The 26,485-nt window shown below is 34.8% G+C and overlaps 3 protein-coding genes across 4 annotated transcripts; 2 read left to right on the plus strand and 1 right to left on the minus strand.

Moving 5' to 3' along the window:
* Positions 1-3,915: 3,915 nt before the first annotated feature.
* Positions 3,916-7,506, minus strand: LOC131613325 (protein TITANIA-like). Of its 2 annotated transcripts, none has more exons than XM_058885014.1 (4): positions 6,970-7,506; positions 4,900-5,465; positions 4,731-4,797; positions 3,916-4,553 (listed from the first exon to the last, which is right to left on the minus strand). In XM_058885014.1, the coding sequence occupies exons 1-4, from the start codon at positions 7,304-7,306 to the stop codon at positions 4,168-4,170; spliced, it is 1,356 nt and encodes a 451-aa protein (XP_058740997.1). In that variant the 5' UTR covers positions 7,307-7,506; the 3' UTR covers positions 3,916-4,167. The 2 variants fall into 2 exon arrangements, with proteins under 2 accessions (XP_058740997.1, XP_058740990.1); XM_058885007.1 differs by having other exon boundaries at positions 3,916-4,592.
* Positions 7,507-9,475: 1,969 nt separating this feature from the next.
* LOC131650109 (uncharacterized) lies at positions 9,476-10,509 on the plus strand. The gene is made up of 2 exons (XM_058919844.1): positions 9,476-9,841; positions 10,045-10,509. Exons 1-2 carry the CDS (start codon positions 9,476-9,478, stop codon positions 10,507-10,509), a joined length of 831 nt encoding a protein of 276 aa, XP_058775827.1.
* A 7,026-nt stretch (positions 10,510-17,535) lies between these two features.
* Positions 17,536-24,664, plus strand: LOC131643686 (tRNA nucleotidyltransferase cca2). The gene is made up of 15 exons (XM_058913978.1): positions 17,536-17,915; positions 18,005-18,135; positions 18,972-19,089; positions 19,358-19,413; positions 19,895-19,944; positions 20,027-20,125; positions 20,249-20,358; positions 20,496-20,623; positions 20,980-21,046; positions 21,157-21,240; positions 22,646-22,708; positions 22,825-22,969; positions 23,292-23,450; positions 23,755-23,849; positions 23,947-24,664. The coding sequence occupies exons 1-15, from the start codon at positions 17,616-17,618 to the stop codon at positions 24,049-24,051; spliced, it is 1,710 nt and encodes a 569-aa protein (XP_058769961.1). The 5' UTR covers positions 17,536-17,615; the 3' UTR covers positions 24,052-24,664.
* The last annotated feature ends 1,821 nt before the right edge of the window (positions 24,665-26,485 follow it).

Consider the following 26,485-nt stretch of genomic DNA (forward strand, 5'->3'; position numbering starts at 1 on the left):
AAAACTTTTATTTAATTGTATTATGTAATAGTTCAAACTAACCGATGAATATATTTAACATCCATTTTATTTTACACAACAAACACGGAGGTCGAGTGGAAGGCGTGTCTATTCGGTTATCAAGCATTATGTCCATCTTATTATATTTTTAGTATTAATTTATTTCGTTTTAAATATTTTTATTGTTGATCCGTTTTTGTTTTGGTAGATTTTATAAAGATTTATAATAGTTGTGTAAAAGATCAATTTAAGTCAAAAGTATTCTAACTAGATAAATTTTATAGTATTTTATTGTGGAAGTTACGATGATAAATTAAAGAGAGGACTAGCACGCGAGAAACTGAAGAAAAGAGAAACAACAAATAGTGGCAATGTCAGGAGCTCTAGCAACGAAATTAGACTTTACATAAGATAGCGACAGTGTAAACTTCGAGTGGCACTTTTCTGATCCGCTGTCAAGAAAATTAGTGTTGCTTACCATATATGGAGTGGTGTGATTTCTATGATGTCAAACTGTCAAGTCAACAAATTAATTAATCACGGCGTGTCTAGAGTTAATAGTAGTGAGACTTTGCATTATCAAGATTTTTTCTATATAATGTTAAATGTGTTTAGTCATTCCAAATTCTCATGAGACAAAGGTATATTCTTAAAATAGATAGGGAGTGTGAGAAACAAGATTCAACATTAGGGAATCATTCACAATCATTATAATTTTATTATTTTATTTTAATTTTATGTAGTCGTGAATCTCTTAAGGATAAATGGCTAGATCCCTAAGATTAGATTCCTCCATATGAATTTACATCAATAATGTAAACCATGTGATCTACTAAGTTTCGTTCTCTATGAATGAATCTTCTCTTATAATTATTCAATTTTGGTTATGCTTAATGATTTTCTTCTGTATACGAAGTTGGTAGAAACGATCAAGGTAGGAATGAGAACTAGCCGTAAATTTGCATACTATAATCAAATAGTATTGTGGAATTGCTTATGATCGTTAGAGATAAGGCATATTCAATTACTACATGAGATGTTTTACGTGTGATAAACCTTTTTGCAATTATGTTAGGATCACTTGGGTAATGGTAAAAACAAAGAGGGGTTATTTGACAATGAAATTTTTAGTAACTATTTTAAAACACTCGTGATTAAAGATAGATCATTACAAGTTCAAGCAAGGAAACACCACAAGAAAGGGACAAAGGATTTGAAGGGAGAGCTTAATCGTTTCACCCATAGACTAACTCAACCAATTAGTTGTTTAGTTATTCTCGTAGGTATAACACAAACCAATCAATCCCGCTCTACACACCCTCTATTATGATTATGTCTCATTTGATAACAAGTAAAATCTCCTCAGTCTTTTTAAATTAACGATAATTTATCTGGATATGATAAAATATATTCACACTTTGTGATTTTTGTTGGCACGAGATTATAATGAAATTGAACAACGCATTTAACACCAAAAAAAATGGCGCCATTATTGAAAAATATTAATCACTTCAACAAGGAAATAATAGGCGAATGTACTTAATATTAGGAATTTTTAAATTATGTTATTTTAATTTCAATTTTAGTTTTAATTTTTTTTCTTCCTAAAGACTATTGAAAGTATCTGCTTGTTAGTTTATGCGTGGTGCAGGTTCAGAAGATTTGCATTTTGATTCAGAAATTGAAAGAGCTCCAAGGGAAATTCGAAAAGAAATGTGTGTAACTAAAGAAGAATAGAAAAGAATGGTCGACCCTCGTAGACAAACTTTAGGAGATTTTGGACGAAAAACAACAGACAGAGAGATAGCTTACGGGTTCCAAATGATGAATTCATGATATTGATATTAAAAAATATGTCTTTCAAGTTTGAGAGGTGTCCCATTTGATGGAAGTATTCCAATAAATCCCTATGAGCATCTAGCAAGATTTAAATAGACATGTTCATTTTGCAATCCAAATGGAATAAGGGAAAGTCAAAAGAGAATTTGTTTGTTTGCATTAACGCTTACAAGACAAGTTAAAGATGTTGGGGGAGTTTTTCACTAGGGAACATTGATATATAATGTAGGACTAGGCATCTTTGTGAAAGACACACCACTTATCCACCTAAAAGCTTAAGATGATAGGTGAGTGAATTCTCCCACTTATAAATGTTCAAGTTACCACAGTCCTATCCAATGTGGGACTATTTCTCCACTTACTCACACTTGCATTACTATTCGAACACTCCCCCTCAAGTGTGAGTACACAATGCTCCCCCTCACACGGTCACACTTGTACCTCCGTTGACACCTTGCAACGAGACACCACTTCCTGGGCTTTTCGATACAAGTGAGTCAGTCCCTAGGACTATTTCTCCACTTACTCACACTTGTATTACTATTCTAACACCCCCCTCAAGTGTGAGTCCACAATGTTCCCGCCGTTGACACCTTGCATGAGTCGGTCCCTTTCTCAAACCAAAGGCTTTGATATCATTTGTTAGGAGAGTTTTTCACTAGGGAGCATTGGTACATAGTGTAGGACTAGACACCTTTGTGAGAGACACACCACTTATTCACCCAAAACCTTAAGATAATAGGCGAGTGAGTTCTTCCACTTATAAATGTTCAAGTCACCGTATTCCTATCCAATGTGGGACTATTTCTCCAGTTACTCACACTGGCAGTAATATTCTAACAAAAGATTGGATAGAATTACTACCAAGTAGAACGATAAATATCAGAAATTGATTCTCTGCATTTCAAGTCTCTAACTTTACCTAACTTTAGGCAAATTTTATAGAGAGAGAAGTGAGAAAGAGTAGAAAAAGAGAGGGAAACATAATGTGAGAGAGAGAAATAGTGACAAAGTTAGAGGGCAGTTTCCTCTAAAAAGTCAGAGGATCCTTACCCATAAATATCTAGGTGGAACTCAAAAAATTGTTTCTCGAAAGGTTATATTCAATAATCAAGTTAGTAGATAAGATGACTGACATAACTGGATTTGATCAAGAAGATTGTTTCTCGGAAGGTTATATTCAATAATCAAGTTAGTAGATAAGATGACTGACATAACTGGATTTGATCAAGAAGATTGTTTCTCGGAAGGTTATATTCAATAATCAAGTTAGTAGATAAGATGACTGACATAACTGGATTTGATCAAGGAGAGACTGGATCTCTCCACGACACATGAAAAATGTCTAAATTCATGATTTGACGCCGTCTCTCACATAACCATGAAGAATTGGCGCAAGTACAATAGTTCACAAAAGCACTTCAAAAAAAACAAAACTTATTATTGAATGTTTCAGCTAGAGGCACCACATTAAACAACTCCGTTATAGGTGTTAAAGTGTTTATTGAGAATATGTCTTTAAATGAGTATCGAACATTATCCGACCGAATAGGTAGGAATAGTTTTGAAGATTAAGGGTGATTATTTTAGGAAGATTGTGAATTTTCATGTTTGGAGATGAAAATGAGGGACGATGATGTTATGAAAATTGAGAGTTTTAAATTTTAGAAATGAAAAAGAAGATGAAGGCCTAAGTTTGAAAATGAACAAGGAGATAAAGAAAGTTGCCATGTTAGCATTTAAAAGAAGATTTACGGAAGTAAAAAAAAATTACAACATGCACATTTTGAAACTTACTACGAACTTGAGGTGAAAAAATCTATTTGAATTTCGGGGCTAACATAAAGATGGTGTGGAATTGAGTGTCAATACTGTATTATTTCAATTAAAATAAATAAATTAACAATAAACACTTTATTTTATTTCAAAATAATAAAATAAAATCACGGACCTAATTAATAAATCTTTCTACAATAAAAATAATCAGACACCAAAATCTTTGTATAACCACTAGGGAACATCATTCTTCACATATCAAAACAACCTAAAAGATAAGACACAATTACTAGTAAAATATATTAAAATAGCTAGTTTAGTAATAAAAATTACAAACTATAACTACAACAAAAACCCAAAGATTTGTTGCTCAATCATCTAAGGACTTGGCTCAAAAGATATTTTATTGCAAGTAAAATAAATAAATTGAGGCTGTTTTTGTAGGAATTAGTTCCTACTTATTATTTGGCAGTAAAACCAATGACATATCTCATAGGTAATTTATTCAACCCTTGTCTGTAATCTCTATAACCTTTCATTTTAAAATGCAATTTACAAGCCAAAGTGCTTTTCTAAACTTTCTTTGGATGTGCTGCCAAAACCATTAGCTACCTTCTTCATTTCTTCAAATTTCTTCAGTTCTTGCCTTAGCTGTTCATTTCTTTTCTCGACAGTTTGAAGCAAGACACTTGAACGAGATGAGTTGGTTTCGCTTGCTAACTCAGACTTCTCTTTATCCAGTTGCTGAGAAATATTTAGTAAATATTTCTTATGTGTATGAAGCCTTTCCTCTGCCAGCTTATACTCATACTTATGTGATTTTTCAAGATCCTCCATAGTTTTATCAAACTCAGCATCAAGTTTTAATAACTCGGATTGATAATGAAAAGATTTTGTTCCTTTTTGAACATTGAAATTCTTTAAAGGACCTTCATCATCTGTTGTATCAGTGGTAGCAGTGCCGTTACCGGAAGAACCTGTTGATAAACAAAATGTTCAACTGTTGTCGTATTCTTTTCAGCATTTTTACATTAAAGTGGAAGAGGGAAAGTTTCTCACCTTCATAAGCACATAACCAGTGCAAAAGTAACAAATAATATTAATAGAATATTTACCTGAAGAAGTAGCTGCAAAATTGTCATCAGCTTTCAGGCTATCTTCAGTATTAGTCCCATGTTTAAGCTGAGGTAAAAGACCAAATTCGTCATGATATTGTCTTCTAAGTTTAATAGAGGAATATCAAGAAAAGGCATTTTTTCTATCACTAAATTAATTTTACAATACCTTTAACGAAGCCAATGCAATAAGACTCAGAAGCTCCTTTGCAGCGACTTTCTCTGAACCACGCAAGAGGCAAATACCAAGCGTTAGAATTTTCTCCTTAATATCAGCACCGTCTGTTTCAATAGCTTCACATGTCTGTAGAAGCTTATTTGCATGAGAAATCAGTTCAGTCCTCCCATCACAGCGCCAACAAAAATACTCAGCATCCAATCCAATCGTTCCTCCAACAGTGCCAGCCGAATAAGATCGAAGAGCGCATTCCAGATGACACACATGGCCGCAAATATTATTGCCTAGTTTTACTTTGCACATGATGTAACTATAGCCACCATAAGCTGAATCAACTGTTTTGTAACAAAGAATGCAGCAACATTCACGGCAAAATTTAGGTTCGACGCAGCAGATATCACATGGTGTCACTGATGAGTTTTCTTTTTCTTCTTCCAAAATTAAACTGCTGCAGGTCTTATTCCCAGCTTTGCATCCACCAATGTCAAAATCAGATTCTGGCTGCTGTTTTAATTCTAACTGACGAAGACCCCCATCAGCTACAGGATTCATATTGCCTACAATGCAGAACAACCTTGAATGTTATGTAGCACTATAATCATCTAAAGGTGCAGAAAAGCATTACAACAAGTAGGAGGAAATTTACAAAACAAAACAAAAAAGATGCAACACAAAAGAGTCTTAGAAAGTCCTAAATGGAGACAACTGTTTTACTATGCAATGAACTAGAATTGTGAGCAAGTTGGCATACATCCTGCAGTTTAGCAGGCAGTTTTCTAAATAACCTATGGCTCGTTTTAGTTACATTTCAATAAGAACTACTCAGAAAAGAAAATGTTACAATGATCTTATAATAACTACGAGTTTTCAAAATGCTAGTAACTAACGTAAGTAAAAATGAGCTTTTACTGCTCAAACTTTCAAAAGCCCGTTGTATAACTTGTCAATTAACATATATAAATTCAGAAGGGTTTTCTAAGCATCATACTACTTTTTGGTTTGTCTACTGTTCTTACAAAACCAGACGAGTGTGTTTTCAACGCATTTTGTCTTTATTTCTTTAAACATACTCAAGAAGATGTATCTTGTTTCTAGACGCAGTTCTGATCAATTCAGAGAAGTCTGCCACGACGAGTCCCCTCATCTTCTGTGTCTGCAACTCTGAGTGATTTTGTTCAAAAATACACTGTATAAGTGAAAGGGCACCCCGATCAGAAGACACATCTCAAAAACAAGATTATTTTTTTTAATTTCATTAAAAGATAGTTAGAACACAACCACACGAGAGAATTAACTTGTAAGTTGCAACTTGCGACCTGCAACTGGCTTGATTTTGATCTCAGAAAATAAATCTAAATACAAATTATACAATCAGTGACGCAATTTGCGAGATTAATATTTGCTATCTCTTATATCACAAATGGCAACACATTTCATTTTCAGAATCACGTGATCAAATTATTAGGTTTTAAAATACGGTTCCGGTAGCGTAAGGGTATGTTTGGATTGATGGAATAGGATGGAATTGAGCGGAATGAAATGGAATAAGTTTATGTTCCATCGTTTGGATCGATTAAAAATGGATGGAATGGAGTGGTATCGGATGGAATGGAGTGGTATCGGATGGAATGCATTCCATCCCATTCCATCACTTTCCACCATTTTTCGTACCCTCCGATTTGGGCGGAACGAAAAAATTACTCTATTCCATCATGATGTATCCAAACAATGGAATGACGTATTTATTCCATTCCACTACGTTCCGCTCTATTCTATCCCGCTCCGCTCCATTCCGCTCCGTTCTTTTTATTGTATCCAAAAATAGCCTTAGGTTTTCGTGATTTCAGATAGTACAGGTGTTGTTGTGATACTCATTATAGTCATGGCGGTGTGAATTAAACCTAAATTTGTTCTTTATCATAAAAACTGTGAATATCGTCTCAGATATGTATAGTCCGTTTTGACCCGCCTGTTTTCGCGGTAAGAACCGCTTTTAAAATCCAGCATCATAATGAATCATTAGGAAGAAAAGCAAGATCAGAAGAGAGCAAAGAGACGGACCAGGTAGACCAGAAGGAATGCTCCAGCTGAAGGAAGCGAAGAAATCAGCGATATTAACACGAGGGAACGATTCTTTGACGTAGCGTTCAGCCGCGAGCTTGCTTGGAAATCCACCACCGCGGTAAGAGGCAGCAAGACGACGAGGAAGATAAAGATACCGGTCCCGATAGTTACCGTTAGACGAAATTCTCTTGCCTGCTTTCCAGCGCCAAATGTCGCCGGGATTGGGGAAGTTTTCCGGTGCGTAAGGTAAACCTTCGCCGGATTGTTCCGGTGGGACCGGTGCAAGATTTGTTAAGTTGATGCGGCCACCATCATTATCAGAGTTTCCTTCCATTGATGTTAGGGTTTATAGGAGCAGAGAGAATTGATGTGTTAACTTGAGATTTTTAGTTTTTGATAAATCGATTTGCGATTTTTGATTTAGTTAAAATGATGAGAATGGAGAGTGTGGAGGAAATGGTGAAGTTGAAAATGAATTGAGATAGTGGAAGTAGAAAATTATTGAAATTGAGAATGAAGCGCGAAGAGAGTGGATAAAGGTTTTTCAACTTCAAAGTTCGCTCTTTATGTTTTTCAACTTCAAAGATTTGCTGCAGTCGGAACACCCCACCCCACAATCACGCGGTGACGCAGTTGTAAATGTTTGATTATCATCTAACGGTCTTGGTTTAAATTTGATATTTTAGAAATTTAGAAAATCTATTTTTCTGATCATCGAATTAAAATCAAACAACTTCTAGACCCTTGACTTCACTGTTGACTGAATGAAGGCATTAGTGCATCAAGCCATCAACATATTCAAAAATCTTCAAAACATTTAAAAAATTAATAAATATTTGCTCTGTTTTTTATTATAAATCATTTTAAAAAAATTGTAATAAAATATATGTCGCATTAGAATTTCAATGAATAATTAATGATATTTTTTTATTATATTCTTAAATATTTATTATTTTCTCTCTTTTCAATTATGTAAATTTATCTTCCACTAATGAAGGATAATTTTGTAAAAACCTTCATCATTTTATTTTCTTACAACAATTGTTATTTTTCTTAATATGTGTGAAAAGTCCAAAACAACTTATAATAAAAAGTATTCCACACAGTCCTTAAATATGTACTTGTCTTCAGCTCAAAGTTGCTGAACTTAATCTTCCTTTTGTTGTAAACAAACTACAAACATTACTCGACATTCACAATTTTTCAATTGTCGTCGTATGGTAGGAGATTATGCAGTATGTACTTCAGATCTTCAAGAGGGGTGCACTCTCCTCCGAAACAAGGTGACATACAATGGGAAGACTAGCTAGCTTGTCATCCAATCCATGATTATGCATACCAAAAATCACATTAAATTTCCATGTCTCATCCTCCATATGGTATCCGCACAATTTAAACAAACACTCACATTTCTTCAATCTCGTATCATCTCATTTCAAATTCCTAATCTTTGGTTGGTACGTGCCATTTCTTTCGCGTGCCATTGTTACAAATGTTTGTCTTTTATCTGAACCATTGCCGGACCTTCCAATTACAACGCCAAACTCCAATTTTCCGACCATACTACGGACCCATTGTAACAAAATATACTTCTTTATTTGTAAATTATGCACGAACATCTACATCTACAATGGTCAGTCTAACATCCAGTTTAACATTATCATTCGCTTCACCCAATTGAACATCATCATTCGCATTATCATGTTTTTCATCATGCTTCACTTCGAATGATTTAACATCCACACTCACAATAGCTTTAGGAAACTCATTTGGGTGCACCATAATTATCACCTCAAATAACAGAAAATAGTGTAAAATTCAAATTATCAGGACACTTCGAAGATGCACATCCAGATCACACCAAACTTCCTCCGGAGGTGCATCTTCGGACTCAACGTTCATTTTTCAGCTTCAAACTTGGATTAATGCAAAGAATAAAGGATGAAAAGAATGATTTATACATGCAATTCCAGCTTATTTTGCTCCCTTTGAAGTGATGAAATACAATAATGATGTTTTGGTGTGAAAAGATGATTGAGAATTGTTAGAAGTTATAATTCAATGTTTTGTCGAAAGATATTATTCAATTGTATTGATGTAGCCAGTCAAAGTAGTGGGAGTCAGTTGGAATACAACATATAGTTGTTATGTCGAAGTGTAACTTGTAGCATTGTATTTTACACTTTGTATGTTTTAGGCTTTGGTCAATTTGTATAGTTGAGTTTGGGCTTTAGTTGCCCATATAAAGGGCATAGTATTATGTAAATAACAACTCACTCAATAAGGATTTCATTTTTCACAAATTCAGTTTATAGTTTTTCTCTCTTCTTCTTCTTCTTCTACTCTCATCTTTCTTGAAAATCCTAATTGTCCCAACAAATTGTATCAAGGAGCTCGGGTTGCGATTCATAGAGAATCTATAAAGGGAAACAAAACAACAACATCAACACAATTTTAAGCGAACCTAACAATTTTCAAAGGTTAGAACTATGAATAGTGAGTTATGGAGATGAATGTCGTCTTCAGATTTCAAGATGAGTCTGAAATCGTGAACGATGGGGTATCAGCATTGGAAGCGAATGCGGATGATAAGAAGAAGGTTGCGCACAAGGATAAAGGGAAGAAAAATGGAAAAGCTTTGTTCTTGATTCACCATTGTGTGGATCATAACGTGTTCGAGAAAATTATTGAAGAAGAAATGGATAAAAATGTGTGGGACAAGTTAAAAAGCTTATACGACGAAGATGAAAAACTAAAAAGGATGAAGTTGCAGACGTTGAGAAAGAAATTTGAGATGACTCATATGAAGGTAGATGAATTAGTCTCGGAATATCGTTCACACGTGGTGTTATTGATGAACAAGATGAAGGTGTGTGGTGAATCAATCAACGATTTGCAGAAGATTCAGAAAGTTTTGAGATATCTAATTGCAAATTAAGTTACACCTTCGAGTTCATTGAAGAGTCCAAGAACCTAGATGAGATGAAGTAGGAAGAACTTCAAGCTTTCATAGAGGCTCGTGGAATGACGCTGAAGCAGAGGAACTGAAAAAGGGAGAAGGTGTCTGAACAGGCACCACAAGCAAGATTCACCAAGAAATCTGGAAAAGAGAAGGCGAAGCAGGGAAATAATCTTGCTAGTGATGAGAAGTTAAGTAAAAATTCAAAGAATCATCCTGAATCATCCAAGAAAGGCATGGGTAACCAGTATTTTGGGAAGAAAGTTGACATGAAAGAGGTGCAATGTTACAATTGTCAGGAATTTGGCCATTATGCCCAAGACTGTCGAAGAAATAAGGAAGCACGAGCGAAAGATATCGATGAAGCGCAATTTGCACATGCTGGAAATGATGACTCTAATGATGTGCTACTTATGACCAACACTCAATCGAACACTATGGAAATCCACATGTGGTACCTGGATTTAGGATGCAACAACTATATGACTAGTAATAAAATCTGGTTCACCAAGTTAGATGAATCAGTTAAGAAGGTGGTAGACACATCACATCAGGTGGAAAAAGAGACATATTTGTAGTTTGAGAGGATGGTCGAAAAGAGAGCATCACTGATGTATTACATGTACCTTTGATGACAAGTAATTTGATAAGCGTGGATCAATTACTTGCAAAATGATACAACATGAAGCTAGAAAATGATCAAATAAAGGTGCTTGATGGTAGGGGAAGGTTGACTCTGAAAGCAACATTAACATACAACAAGACCTTCAAAGTAGAGATCAACAGGTTGATCATTAATGTTTTGCTTCGACTATAGAAGATGGTGTATGGTTTACCTCAGGTAAAGTAACCAACTCAGGTGCGTGAGGAATGTCGTAAAGCAAAACAAGCTAGAAAATCATTTAAGCATGACTTACCTATAAAGCCGAAAGAAAAGCTATAGCTTGTTCATTCTGACATATATGGACTTTTAGAAGTTAGGTCGAATTTAGGTAATTGTTACTTTCTAACTTTCATAGATGAATTCACCAGATATATGTAGATTTATATTATTGAAAAGAAAAGTGAGTTATTCACACGGTTCAAGAAGCTTAAATTGCATGTCGAGAAATAAAGTGGATGCAAGTTAAAGAAACTAAGAATTGATGGTGGTGGTGAATACTTCTATAAAGAATTTGCTAAGTTCTATAATGAGAAAGGTATAGAGCATGAGGTCATTATAGTCTATACTCCTCAGCATAATAGTATATATGAGAGGAAATATCGAAGTATACTGAACATGACCATAAGTATGTTGAAAGCTAAAGAAATGTCAAAGAGATTTTAGGGATAGGCAGTTTAGACAGCAGCTTACATACTAAATAGATGTCCAATGAAGAAGCTGGTTGACATGACACCTGATGAGGCTTGGACAGGGTCGAAGCCGAATGATAGGCATCTTAGAAGATTTGGATCAATATGCTTCAGGCATGTACCTGAGTAATTCCGGAAGAATCTAAATGATCAAAGTCCGACCATGGTGCTAATAGGTTATCATTCTAATGGTGCATACAAATTGTATTCGCCTGATGGTGATAAATTAGTGATCTATCGATATATTTTGGTAAACGGGAGCAATTGGTGGAACTTGACTAAGGAGTCAGTTCAACATGAATATGATGCAGTCACAATTCTATTTGAAGAAGAAAATCAGCAAAATTAAGAGATTTCCAATTAGAATGTCATAGGGTCATTTAGAATGAGAACTGAGTCGACATAGCTAGCTGGATATGAGATATTTCCAAATCAAGCAGTCGATGCAAATGGTGACTTAATATAAGTAATGATGGTGATTTCTAAAGCAAAACCAATTAATTTGGATCAAGACATGAATGATTTGAGATGGTGTAAAGCCGTGAAAGAAAAACTCGGGGAAATCGAGAAGAATAAGACTTGGGAGCTTGTCGAAAGAGCTAGCAAGTGGGTCTACGAGCTTAAACGAATGCCAAATGGTGAGATTGCCAGATATAAGAACACACTAGTGGCGAGAGTCTTTCTACAAAATATTGGTATTGATTTCGATGAAGTCTATGCACCTGTTGCAAGGTTAGAGACAATCATGATTGTTTTTTTGACAACAACATACAAAGAGTGTACATCATTCAAATATAAAACCAACATTTCTGAATGGACCTTTGGAAAAGAAGCCTATGTCAGTCAACCACTTGGATCAAAATCAAAGGGCACGAGTCAAAGGTGTACTAATTGAGGAATACTCTCTATGGCTTGAAGCAGGCCCCAAGAGATTTGAACAAGATAATAGATAACTTTATGATTGGAGCATGTTTTACAAAGTATGTCTCTAAACATATTGAAGTATATGCCAATAATGCTGATAGGGTCAGTCAAATCATTTTATGCATGTATATCGATGATTTGCTGATTATAAGTGCAGATGAAGTTGGGATAAGGAAAGTTAAGTCGAAGTCGATGCAAGAGTTTAAAATGTTTGACTTAGGGAACTTATCATATATCTCAGGGATAAAGTTCAAAGACACAGGTGAAAGAGTGTTCTTGCACCAGAAGAAGTATGCCTAAGATATCTTGAAAAAGTTCAAGATGAGCAACAACAATGCAGCTGCCACGCCATTAGAAACTGGAGCAGAGTTGAGGAAGGAGACATATGATGAGTTCATAAGTGCGACACTATAAAAACAAATCATTGGATCCTTATGGTACTTTTGCAATACTAGGTCAGATACCTGCCATGGAGAAATCCAAAGAATGTCATCTCATAATAGTGAAAAGAGTGTTGAGATACATCAAAGGGACTAATGATCATGGTGTGTTGATGTCAAGACAATAGGAAACCAACATAAATGCAGAGGTATATGGCTACACTAATTCATTTTTTAGTGGAAACCAAGACGAGAAGAAGAGTATTGCGAGCTAATATTCATGATCGAAGGCGCTCCAATCTCTTGGAGCTCAAGGAAGCAAAGCATTGTGGCTTTGTCATCATGTGAAGCTGAGTACGTAGTTGCATCATATGCATCATGTCAAGCAACATGGATAAAGACGTTGCTAGAAGAGTTAAAGATCAAGGAACCTGGGAAAATGAAGTTGTTTGTCGATAACAAGTCAACTATCGACCTGGGCAATCATCATATGTGTTATGGTCGAAGTAAATACATAGAAAAGATGTTTCATTTTCTTAGGGATCAAGTAAAGAAAGGAAAGCTTGAATTTGAGCATTGCAAGACATAATGACAACTAGTTGATACACTCACTAAACCTTTGAAGAAAGTCAGCTTCGACGAGTTGATGAGAAGCATCACAATGAAAATTCTCAAGAACGTGAATTAAGAGGTGTGTTAAAAGTTGTAATTCAATGTTATGCCAAAAGATGGTATTCGACTATATTGATGTAACTAGACAAAGTAGTAGGAGTCTGCTGTATTTGACATAGTCAAATACAACATACAATTGTTATGTCAAAGTGTAACTTGTAGCTTTGTAAGTTTTGGTCTTGGGTCAATTTGTATAGTTCTCGGGCTGACCTTTAGTTGCCTATATTAATGTAAATAATAACTCACTTAATAGGGATCCCGTTTTTCATAAATTCACTTTATAGTTTTTCTCTCTTTTCTCTCCTCTTCTTTTCTCATCTTTCTTGAAAACCCTAATTGTCCCAACAAGAATGAGCTTTTTTTCAAGGGGTTTTCAATGGTTTCTTCTTTTAGCATGAAGAAGAAGCTCATGCAAGGTGGTGTTTTATCAACTTTCTCACTGAGCACTTTCGGAGATGCATTTCCAAAAATGTCACTAAGATGTTATTGAAATCAATTGCGTGAATAACAAAATTCCAAAAAATGAATGATGGGGGTAATTCAAAGATGCATCTCTGGATACACCCAAACAGTATATGGAGATGCATCTTCGAACTATATTTTTTAAAATTGAAATAAAACTTATAAAAAGAGAAGATTGATGTGATTTTGAATGCACCCAAAGATGCATTTGTCAACACTTAAAAGATAATTTCAAATTTTCAAGGGTGTGATACGGTTATGTAAGATGGATAGAGCATTTCCCTCTTATAAACATAGGGAATTTCTTATTCCACCCCATACCCAAAAGAAAGACCCTATGTAATTCCTAAAATGCCCCTCTGAAAACGGAAGTATATTTATGTGCGCACCTTTTTGGTTAAAAATGATTGTAAAATAGAAGTATATTTGTGGTTGTAAACCGACAATATATTTCCAGTTTTAATGTTGCCATTAGCAGAAAAATTTTAGGCGGAGAAATATAACTGTTTTTCTCGTTGTTTCGCATTAAATACAAAAGCATGTACAATTCATACAACCAAGACAATTGGAACAAAAACGCGCGCGCGCACACACACACAGATATATATGTGTGTGTATATATGTATATATATATATTTATATATATATATATATATATATATATATATATATATATATAGAGAGAGAGAGAGAGAGAGAGAGAGAGAGAGAGAGAGATAAAGAGTAGTACACATCCCAAAAAGGGATAACCCAAAAATGTAATCCAAATACAATAATAAAAAATTAGAATACAAATACAAATACCTCATCAAATACTACTAGGTATGACGAATGATGAGTTGCCCAATCACCCTCGAGGTGTCCCTCAACTGCCTACTTTAAAACAAAGCCTCCTGAGCCTCCTCCATGATGGCATCCAGAACACCTCTAAGATTAGATCCATCAGGAAACATACCTCTACCAATACCATTTGACGCAATCTCCATGATACGACGCCACCTAGGCTACTCATCAGTGGCATGATCTGCCCTAGCCTGCTCCTCCTCTAGAATCTCCTGATGAATTGGCCTCAGTGGGTTCCCAGGAGCATATAGTACCATGTTTGGATGGGACAGCCAGAAGAACCATATCATGTAACCGTCAAAGGATCAGATGCAATAGGATCCTAGGAAATGGTCTAGGTGAACCCGAATTGACGAATCACCCGCTCTTGACATATAAGCACTCGTCTTGCGAATCCCGCAGGTTAACCAACTCGTAAACAATGCAAAATCGTTAAATAGTATCGTCACACTGATAAGTGCCAAAATGTTGTTATTTTGAGTATATAATTGTGGCACTTATCGATTCTATTCATTCCGTTTTTGTAATAAAATCCCCACTTTTGTGTATATATTCACATTATTTAGTTTTCATATGTTTTATATATCGTTTAATAGTTTTTCCTTTGTTTTTATAGGTATTCATTCTTATTGGAGCCTTGAGGAATAAAGTGTCAAAGGCACGACTTCGATTTCGCAGTTTTGGTGCAAGCCTGCTTAGCCACCGTCAAGCGGACTTCCATAGGCTCAAAATAAGGATGACCAAAATCATCATTTTGGTTTCTATTCATTCATTATTGGATAGAGCATTGAATAAGCTTTCCAACGCTTCGAACCGGGCGCAATTCGGAGTTACGGTTCTCAAGTTACGGCGAAAACAAAAATTCACTTTTGCTGTCAGCCGCTAAGCGGGATCCCGCCGCTAAGCGGACCTGCTGAGACAGCAACTCGTTAAAAGGGGCCAAAAACACAATTTTTAGGTTATGTTTTGGGGTAATTGTTCCCAAATCATCAAACCTTCATTCTTTGGATAAATTAGCTTAGAAAACAACTTCGGAGGTTGCATTTGGATGATTGGGGGTGGATTGAGCGTCGAACGGAGCTGACAAACCGGGAGATTTTCAGTTCATTTCTCATCTTCTTTGTGTATTTCTCTTTGGTTGGGTTTTGTTTGTATATTTACTTGAATCTTATGTATATTTACCGATTATAATGTTATATTTAACTTGCTTTACATATCTGTGTTGATATTATCCTGGATTTTTGCTCTATGCTGGGGATTTGGGGTGCTTTAGAGATAAACTTCTTGAATCCTTATCTAGGATGATAATCTGTTGGTTCTGAACTCTAGAGATAGATTTAGAGCTAGCATTCACTGTTTGTATCTGTACTTAATGCTTTCGTGTTTGAGCGGCGCGCGAGAGATCGCCGACGCGAGAATACAGATGTTCTCGCGACTTCGCGTTAGAGATAACCTTAGTTGTGAGATGATCTCGTTTGTGCTCCATAGATGGACGCTTATGTGAGAGATACGTGATGACATAGATGAGTATCGTAGGTTGAGTATAACGGGTTGGTAAGTGTATGTTTCTGAAGTGTGAATATATTTACATTCCTGATAAGTTATTTCTCTTCTAAGAATGTGTTTATTCTTTTACTGTCTATATCTTTGTTTACTTTTTGCTCATTCAATCCAAAGTTTGAAATCATAGAAACTGTCGAATGACATCTCTCCATCTCTGAGGACGATAATTCCTAGATCAATATTTCCAAATCTTTTTAGTTGCTTGCCCTATACTGCATTCAACACACACGGTGGTCGATATATGAACAGGTGCCTGGGTGATTGAGGAGTCGCCTCCGGTGTCGTTTGGGACTGAGGCTGTGATGGAGGTTGTGGCTGGGCATCTAGTGTCGCCTGAGAACTAGACGTCTTTTCCGCCTCAAATGCACTCAGTGAAGAAGTGCGTCTGCGGGAGGAGACAGATGAACGGGAGAATCCCACCTACTACGGGAGGACGAGGTAATAGGAGTAGAAGCAGGAACACCAGATGCTGAAAGCTGTAGGAGGTGCATCCGGTACGACCTGTCTAAAGACAAGAGGAGGTTGGGTTGCCTGACTCCTTTCTCTTTGCACAGAAGCATGTTGTGCAACCCTGCCGTGCCTCATTCGAGATGCTCGGTCAATCATTGCTCCTGTAGAAGTATGAAAAAAATGTTAACTTAAGAAGTGGTGTTCAAAACAAAATTGAAAACAGATACAGACAAAAATCGGAAATGCACTTGCGGTTTTGTTCTTGATAAAATCGGAAATGCATTTTTGGTTCCTGCTGCGATTACAAAAGAACGTTAATGGTTTCCTTGCCCCCCAAATATGCTCACAAAAAAGTCATTGATCATGAAAATGACATTGCCAATCTAAAACACACATTTGAGTGGATTTTACATAAACTTTAAAAATTTCAAAAACAACTTACTTGATTGATTGTGGTTGGTTTTCCTTGATTGACTGTGGTTGAATGCTTGAGAGACTGATGCTTGATGATTTCTAACAACTTCGGTTGCAAATGTGGTTGATTTGGTGAAAATGACTTTGAGAGAATTTTAGTTGATTTTGTTTTGAAACTGTAATGAGAGGGGAAGAAACATCGCACCTTTTAGTTATTCCACCAACCGAAAATATATTTACGATTCTAAATCGTAGTTATATTTTCGATTAATTCCCAACTCTTCTAACATTCATGTCTATCATGATGCAAACTGAAAATATATTTTTAATTTTTAAGGATATCTTTAGAATTTGGCATGGGGCGTTGGAAAATAATGGGGTAGAATAAGAAACCCTCTATACATAATATACATTTGTAAATTGACACCTATTTACTCTTATTTGTTCTAAGAATTCCTTGTTTTAAAATTAATATAAAAAAAAAACTCCGTTGATGTCTATTTGAAGTTGGAAACCCGACCCATATCATGGTACTCTCCATTTCCACAAACCACGACCCAACTTCAATACTCTCATTCAACAACGGTCACGCAAATGCAACGCAATAAATAAAAACAAAACCCATGAGACTCATTCTAAAAACTTCCCTTCTCGCAATTCCCAGACTCACCCCAAGTTCCTTCCCATTCACACCAACTGTTACTCTTCCACTTCACTTTCGCCGTCCCGCCAAAACCCTACTGACAACCATTACGCCGTCGTTTCACAACTCTACATGCGCACCAATGTCGACTCACCAAGTTCGCGACACAATCGACCTCACCACCGTCGAGAAGAACATCTTTAACCGACTTCTCGCCACTCTCACCCATTTCCAACTCCAAACTCAACTCCGAGTCGCCGGCGGCTGGGTTCGCGACAAGGTTTGCACATACACTCCAATTCTTCGAATCATTACTAGCCCTAAATTATTGTTCACTGCTTCATTTTTCGTTTTGATTATGTGCTGCAGCTTTTGGGAAAAGATTGCTATGACATTGATATTGCGCTTGATGATATGATGGGTACTGAGTTTGTGGATAAGGTTAGGGAGTACTTGCTGACCATTGGGGAAGACGCGCAGGGTGTTTGTGTTATTGAGAGGTATTGTTGTTTACTCTTTCTCATGTTGTAATTTGTCAATTTGGCCTATTTTACTTGTCCTAGCAAAATACTATAGAAGGTAGATACTTCATGTTCTGATATCCATTACAAATAAATAAGGAAGGGAGTATAACATTAAAATCTATAAGTTGAACTTAATCTTCAAATTTTGAATTTGATGAGAATTGTTGAGTTTGACTGGATTGTAAGTTAGAAATGAGTATATCCAATTTGTAACAACAGCCTGCGGTTAATGAACTAGCACACGTATACTCACTGTTCTTGGGTTTTTGAAGTTTGTTTTACAGTAATGTTATAAGTCTTATCAATGTAGAGCACGGATGAAATAAAGTTATTCTTTTGATAAATCCATGATATTTTTGTTATGTTATGGTGATAATTCTTATAATTGACAATATTAGAGACTGTTGGGGTAACACCTATAGTAGAAAAGATGGTGGAAAATAGACTTAGATGGTGTGGGCGTGTAGAGAGAAGACCTGTAGATTCTGTGTAAGGAGAGTAGATCAAATGGAGAGAAATCAAACGACTAGAAGTAGAGGAAGACCTAGAAAAACTATAAGAGAAGTTATCGAGAAAGATCTTAAGATTAACAATTTGGATAGAAACATGGTCCTGGATAGAATATTATGGCAAAAGTTGATCTATGTAGCCGACCCCACTTAGTGGGATAAGACTTGGTTGTTGTTGTTGATAATTCTTATAATTCTTATCACAAAAACTTTGCAACTGGAAATCATATTCATATATTTTATGTTTGACTGCATTTTTTACATTCTTTTTGTTGAACTTTGTCTAATTATGCATTTTTGCAGCAACCCTGACCAGTCCAAACATTTGGAAACAGCCAGGATGCGATTGTTTGATATGTGGATTGATTTTGTCAACCTAAGGAGTGAAGAATATGCTGAGAATAGCCGCATTCCTTCTAAGGTATATATTTACCCTATCTCCTTTTATTAGGTAGCTTGTTTTTTTGATTCATTTTGGTCATATAAGATAATTAATGGTTTTCTTCAAATATAACCTGTATTCTTTCTTATATTTAATTACATGTTCTTCTTTACAAAATTTAATTACACGCTTAAGAACGAAGAAGTTTAATTATTCAAAGATGAACACGTATTCTCGCTACCATTTGGCTTGACTTTCCTATATGCTAGTCAATTCTACAGAATTAAGTTTACTTCATGTCTAACAGCAAACGTTTGGCACAGCTGAAGAGGATGCATATAGGAGGGATTTAACAATTAACAGGTATCCTTCTGTACTTTAATTTAAAGTGTTGTTACATAAAATAGAGAAAGAAGTGCTAAACTAGGTGAAGTTAACCATGACTGTGCTTAACACTATAAGTGTTTATGTTCATGAAGCGATACAAATAAGAAATATGCTGGTTTGGGAGAAAAAGTTGGGGTAGCACCTATTATGGAAAAGATGGCAGGATCTCATCTTACGTGATTGAGGCACGAGAAGAGAATGCTTGTTGAAGCCCCAAGTAGAACTGATGGTCTATGGAGATTAGTTTAATTATTAGGGAGACTTAGAAAACTATAGGTCAAACCATTAAGAATGATTTATAGGACACCTTAGTGTTGTCTAATCAGGCAGCAGTTCACCTTGCCAAAATGGACAGTGCCTTTTTTATTGTACTTGTTGACTTAGTGTGCTTTAATATTCACATTGTTTTTTCATATTTTAGATGATAGTTTCTTAAAACGATTTATTTGTGTGACAGCTTATTCTATAATATCAACACTGACGTAGTTGAAGATTTCACTAAAAGAGGTCAGAGTGGATGTTATTACCTAAACAAGTATTTTAAGAGCTACTTGTTTGTTCATCTAATAACTTCTTTGGTTCTCTGCAGGAATTTCGGACCTTAAGTCTGGAAAGATAGTAACCCCTTTACCTCCAAAAGCCACCTTTCTTGATGATCCATTACGAGTTCTTCGAGCCATTCGATTTGGTAGTTTACTTTTTCACGACTTCTGTATTTTTGTATACGCTATGAACCTTTTGTCTTATGCTTTACGCGAAGTTTGAACTTATTTTCCTGCTATATTGACGAGATGCAATTTATTACTTTTAGGTGCTAGATTTGATTTTGCTCTAGATGAAGATCTGAAAGAAGCTGCAGCATGTGATGACGTGAAAAATGCTCTAGCTGCTAAAATTAGCAGAGAGCGCATTGGGACTGAGGTGCATTATAATTCTTCCCTTTCTTCCCTATGGATAACTTCATTCAGACTTAGGCGTGATTTATGACAAATTTGCTCACACTGGTTGTACTTAAAATTTAGCCATTTAAGTTCTTATGCTTATGTCTTTGTATGTAGGTTGATCTAATGATATCTGGAAATCATCCTGTCAAAGCAATGACTTATATTTGTGAGCTGACACTATTCTGGACTGTCTTTACTCTTCCTGCTGAGTATGAACCTGTCATTTCAGATGGATGTGAAAGGTATATGTTGTGGGTAACTTTATAAGTGTTTTGTTTCTAATATGTTGAAAGGTGCATAATGACTGTGAATCTCATTATTAATGAATAATCGCCTTCACATCTTCTAAACACAGTAAGAGTCACGCTTATAGTATATAGTTGCCTTAATCATTCGTATAAAGCGGGTCTTGGCATTGGGTTTATATCTGTGCCATGAATACCTCTTATCAATCTGATATTGTACAGAGCATCAATTCTCTGTTTTTTCCTTTCCTTATCTTGTTTTGTACTTCATTTTGTGTTTGACTTTTCTCTTGTATAGAGATACACATAATTTGTGGGTCATGCTAACCAAGTAATTCTCTCACTTTATCCAGGCTTTGCATTTCTTACATGGATAATGCATCAAACCTTATCCATTTACTTGGAGACTCAACCTTTACAGTAAGTAATGAAGGTTTCCTTTTTACTAAATATTTATTTTCTACATTAATTGTGCCACTATAGTGTTTGACTATTATTTGCTGGCTGATACACAATTTTTATGCATATAGGCTGAACAAAGAAGGCTCACACTTTACACTGCTTTATTTCTACCACTCAGAAAAACCACTTATAGTGAAAAGAAGGCTAAGAAGGTACACACCACTTTTTTCTATGTATTACTATTTATTTTTTTACAATATTAATGTGCATGTGCATTAAGTTTGATCTTTGAGCTTGGAAGTGGAACATCTAGCACAATGTTTTATATGTTTAGATTTTCAACTTGAGTTTCTTGAGGTTGGTAGCAAGGAATTTTTTTTCATGTTAGATGCATAGAAACTTGAATCCACATCGTTAGACTATCATGTGACATTACTAGGGATGAAAATTGAATATAGTTATTTGAGAATATTAGTCGTGACAACTTGGTTCAACTCAAAGCTTACTTACATTGAGTTAAAGTTTTATATCATACGATAATTAAACTATGGATCGAAGGTTGAACACCATATATTATATTATGTCGTAGAAATCTTGCAAGCCAACTCTATAATATGTCTTACTTTATTTCGTAATTATCAAATTCATAACAAAAACAACTATATTTTTTGTTTATTTTATCATTTACTACTTCCGTCCCTAAATATAGAACAATTTTGAGAATTTTTTTGTCCATTTTTATTGAACCCCATTAAAAAACACTCGTGAATTAGGAGGATTAATTAATTCTCTCTTATGAATTGTAATCTTGGTAAACAATATGTTAGAAGTAAGCCTCCTATCGCGAGGATCTATTCTAGAAAAAAAATCATTAATACAAGTGAGCTTAAGACCGGAGATGTGTAATTATAAATAGCAGTGTAGAAATCACGTGTATAATTATTAAGATCTGATTGGTTAGGGAGGAGACATGCTCTAGAATCCCTGTCATTGTTGGTAACTTTTCTAGCTTTCGAACATTGTTTCAAGAGTATTTCATCAATAATATTATTGTAAATTCAGCGCGTTCTATTAAATATAGATACAAGTTCTAACACAATACTAATTGTCAACAAATTTAGTATTACTACCAACTTTCTTAATGCATGTGATTTAGTGAACGAGATCCTAGAAATATGTATTAAGTAGTATTATACTTTATTAATGGTTTACTTGGGATATTATATAGAGAGTACTTTTTTGAAAGCGGTTTTTCTTTATTATACTGAATGGTAAAGGCAAAGAAAAATTTGTCATTTCAAATTACCCACAAAAACCCCATCATTCCCCATTCTACCTACATATAGGGAACATTTTAGATTGATTAGATATGATGCAAAGTTTTCAGTCAATTTCTATTTAGTTTTTGAATTTTAAACTGAAAGAAGAAAGCTAATGTAATCAAATAGAAAATTTTTGCTTCACTGACACCTCTTTTTCCCATTCAGTTATATTGTTGTCTTGGACTCTTGGCTCAATTGCACCCTAGGCATAGAGAGCGTGCCCTGTGTAATATTGTGGTTATTATGTCTAAAGACTCGCTGGTTCAACTACCTAATATGTTATTCTGAATTTTAGATTCCTGTTGTCAATCGTATCATTCGTGAATCCCTCAAGCGAAAAGCTAAGGATGCAGAAACGGTTAGTTTCCTTTGAGCCTCAATATAATCTGAACAGATAAATTATAACATGCAGAATGTTGATAATTTTGTCATTACTTTGGTTGATATTTTATGCTGTTTATTGTAAAAATCCAGGTGCTTGACTTGCACCGATCATCATATAAATTCTTGTCGTTGATTCCTTATCTTGCATCTGGTGAGGATATTCAAGCTGCTGATCTTGATTGGATGAGAGACTTGATTGATGTCCCTGCCTCTTCAAGAGCCCGGGTAATAACAGGTGAAGTGTTCTTGCTATTATATCAGCATTTTGCCTTTTCTCGTAGTTAAACTATTGTTGACCTTTCTTTCCAGTTATACTATTTTCATATTGACATATTGTGCTATAGACATGTAGTTTATCATGATTCTTTATGCTGTCGTTTCAATTAATTTGTAGGCTTTCTAATTCTTGTGGAAAGTAGCCACAAGCTGCACACATTTTTCTGACGACTCTGATATGATACCTGCTCTTCTGTATCTGTTTCCAGTAGAATTTGCTTAGCTCGTGTGCATTATGATTGTTTTTGATACCACTGATATTTTATATTTTATTGATTTAGGGTTTCTCTTGAGAGATCTTAAAGATTTTTGGCGAGTTGCACTGTTGATATCCATTTTATTACATCCCATTGACATTAGTGACTCTGAGGATGAGCACTCGCAGTTGGAAAAGCGAAGAGATCTATTTAATGCCGTGGAAAATTCTATAACCAAATTAGGTGAGGCTTTTATAGTAGTTATTTGTCTGTAGCAGTTTCTCAAATCTTCATCTAATAGTTGTTGGCCTTATTCATGTCAACAACGTTGTTTTATGTCGAATCTTAACTTAGTCAATGTGTTTAGCTTATGATTCTGTTTTTCCTTCTCATTCCTTTGGTTTGGGATGTTTTGCAAAAAAAAAAAAAAGTAATTGTTTATCATGGAGTACAATTATTGATGTGTTTTACTGTTTGCTGATGATTTCAAGTCTGTTGTTTGGCCTCTAAATAAATTTTTAATTAACATGTTTTGGTGGATAAACAGGCCTTGAGAAAGTATGGGACGTAAAGCCATTGATCAACGGCAAAGATATTATGAATGTTCTACAACTTAAAGGAGGACCGCAAGTTAAGGAGTGGGTAAGTCATTTTGCGTACTGCTTTATCTCTCTCAGTTGTGTTCAAAACTGCCTTCAAATTTTAAGGTTTTCATATTCTGTTTAATTTTCACTTGCAGCTGGATAAAACAATGGCTTGGCAACTTGCCTATCCATCTGGAAATGCAGAAGAGTGCATTGAATGGTTGAGAGAAGCCAATTCTAAGCGAGTAAAGTTGGAGTGAGGTTCCTCCTTGGCAGTTGATCAATTTCCACCATGCCATGGATTGAAGAATTTTTGTCTGACCGCGGTGTGATTTTATTAGGAATACTTGCACAAATCATGGCTGGAAATTGCAACACTCCCAACTTTAGACAGGAGTGAATTTGCATCTTGGCAAAAGCATAATTTATTCACATTTCAATGCTTATTACAGAAGAAAGGATTAGAGTAGATATCACTGACCTATTTTTTTATAACGAGATGTTTTGTATTTATTTACCCATGTTTCTTTTTTAAAAAGGAAATAGGTAAGTATAATGCTCTTTTAATTTCGCTAAACGATTGACCATTGTCCATAACTTATACTTGGAACTTGAAGACCTATTTCTAATCTGGATTTAGGAATCTATTAGCCATTTGTATGTTTATATTCCATCTGATCTGACCTTATTCATAAGAAAAATTTGGGCATTACTTTTTCCATCTTTAGTGGTGCTCTCGCATTTTTGTGAAAAATTCAAAATGTTTTTGAAATATGGAATTACATTTCCCACGCACCAAAACTTTAGGAAAATATAGAAGTGTATTTCCAAAATACTACATGTGCTAACTAGAAACAAAAACCGAAATAGATGCAAAAAAATCAACATAAATTAACATCAATTATTGTTATGACATATATTAAAAACCTAACATTAATATAAATTTAACATTACATTTCAGCATCAAGTGATGATTTATGATGTTTTAACATTTTTAGAATATCTTCGGTCTATTTTGTAACCTTCACATTCACCTTGATCGAACCTTTTGGTTCGTAACGATGATATGTACTCTACATATAAGTTAAATCTTCATTCGTCTTTAGTTCAAATTTATTTAAATGTATTTTTTCTTTGTTAATCGAGGGAGGATGATAATATATCTTCACAACTCTTCGATTGTCTGAGTACATATTCTCTAGTATGGATTTTAGATCGACAATATGAGTAATCTCTAAGAACCTAAATTTAAGAGGGTGGTTTTCGCCGTTGAAGTAGACAAAAATAAGATATTCATATTGAGACATTAGTGTGTGTTTGTGCTAACAAGATGAGGGACACCCATATTTACATAAGTTTTAGACCAATATAGACCTTAGAAGCTCAATCTTGTCTCTAAAGATATTTCGGAGATGTAATTTCAGATACACCCTGTTTTTTTTTAGTAAAATCAAGGTGTATACTAACACATACTCTCGAATAAACCTTTAACATTTTTTGAAAAAAATGGGGTGCATTCAGAAATGTATTTTCGGATTCACGTATAACCACTCACACAGAAGCTATTATAGAAACATAAGCTGTTATGAAACACACAAATATAAAAAATTTAGCAAACTGAAATATACATTAAAATTTACTCCCTCCGTTCCCTATTAAGTGTCGTTTTAGAATATTTTTTTGTTTTTATTTAAGTGTCATTTTTTATAATTTAACGTTATAATTTGTTAATTATACACTTACTTTCTCAATAACTCCACTTCACATTTTTCATAAAATTAATTATTTTCTAAATTAGTTATTGGAAAAGGAGAGAGATTGTATGATTGAATTTATTTGGAAAGAGAAAATAAATGAGGGTATAATAGGAAAAATAACTCTAACAATTCACTATCTTGGTTGAAGAGTTTTATCTAAAATGACACTTAAAAAGGAACGAAGGGAGTATTAAAGTTTAGACAGTTTACATCATTAATATCAATCCAACAATACATGCAAAACATGTATGACCATATAAATACATTATTAGATAAAAACTAAAATGAATCAACACGTGTGTCACCACCTAAATCTATATATATGTTTGGTTCTCCTTTTGACTTTTGCTTATTTGATTCTCTTTTAATCTCGCTCAGCTTGGTAAATTCTTCCATCCTATCTAAAATTTTTTTTGGCCAAGTTTCAACTTCCTTTATAGAATGCATTATCCAGTCCGATGATGTTCGTGTTATATGACATCCTGATTTCAAATAAACTTGAAAAAAATGTAGTGATTTTAAAAGTCATCCAATACACATAACGCGTCTGATTTGATTTTGAGGTAGAGAACATGAAAGTGTAAAAAATATTTTCGAGAAGCTGTATCTTATAAGACACCTTATTATATGTACTTTCTATAAGATAACTCATTTCAGGAAAGTGCATCTATTTTTCCTCCGGTGCCGGACCCTTAACACGAGGAATAAGAGATGCATGAATTTCATCGAAATATTTTTTTTCTGTATAGTGTTGTGTATGATTCTTTATGCGCCTTCAACTCTTTGATAAGTTGTTGGGGACAAGTGTATGATTCTCTTCTCCTTTATCGAGGAAAGTTGAAATAATTTGATAACCGCAATTATCGTCACCCTTAACATCTATAATTCGTTCAATGTATTTGTGCATAAAATCAACAATTTTTAAATGTGTATCATT

This window comes from Vicia villosa, linkage group LG1 (genome assembly GCF_029867415.1).
Source record: "Vicia villosa cultivar HV-30 ecotype Madison, WI linkage group LG1, Vvil1.0, whole genome shotgun sequence".
Taxonomy (NCBI): Eukaryota; Viridiplantae; Streptophyta; class Magnoliopsida; order Fabales; family Fabaceae; genus Vicia; species Vicia villosa.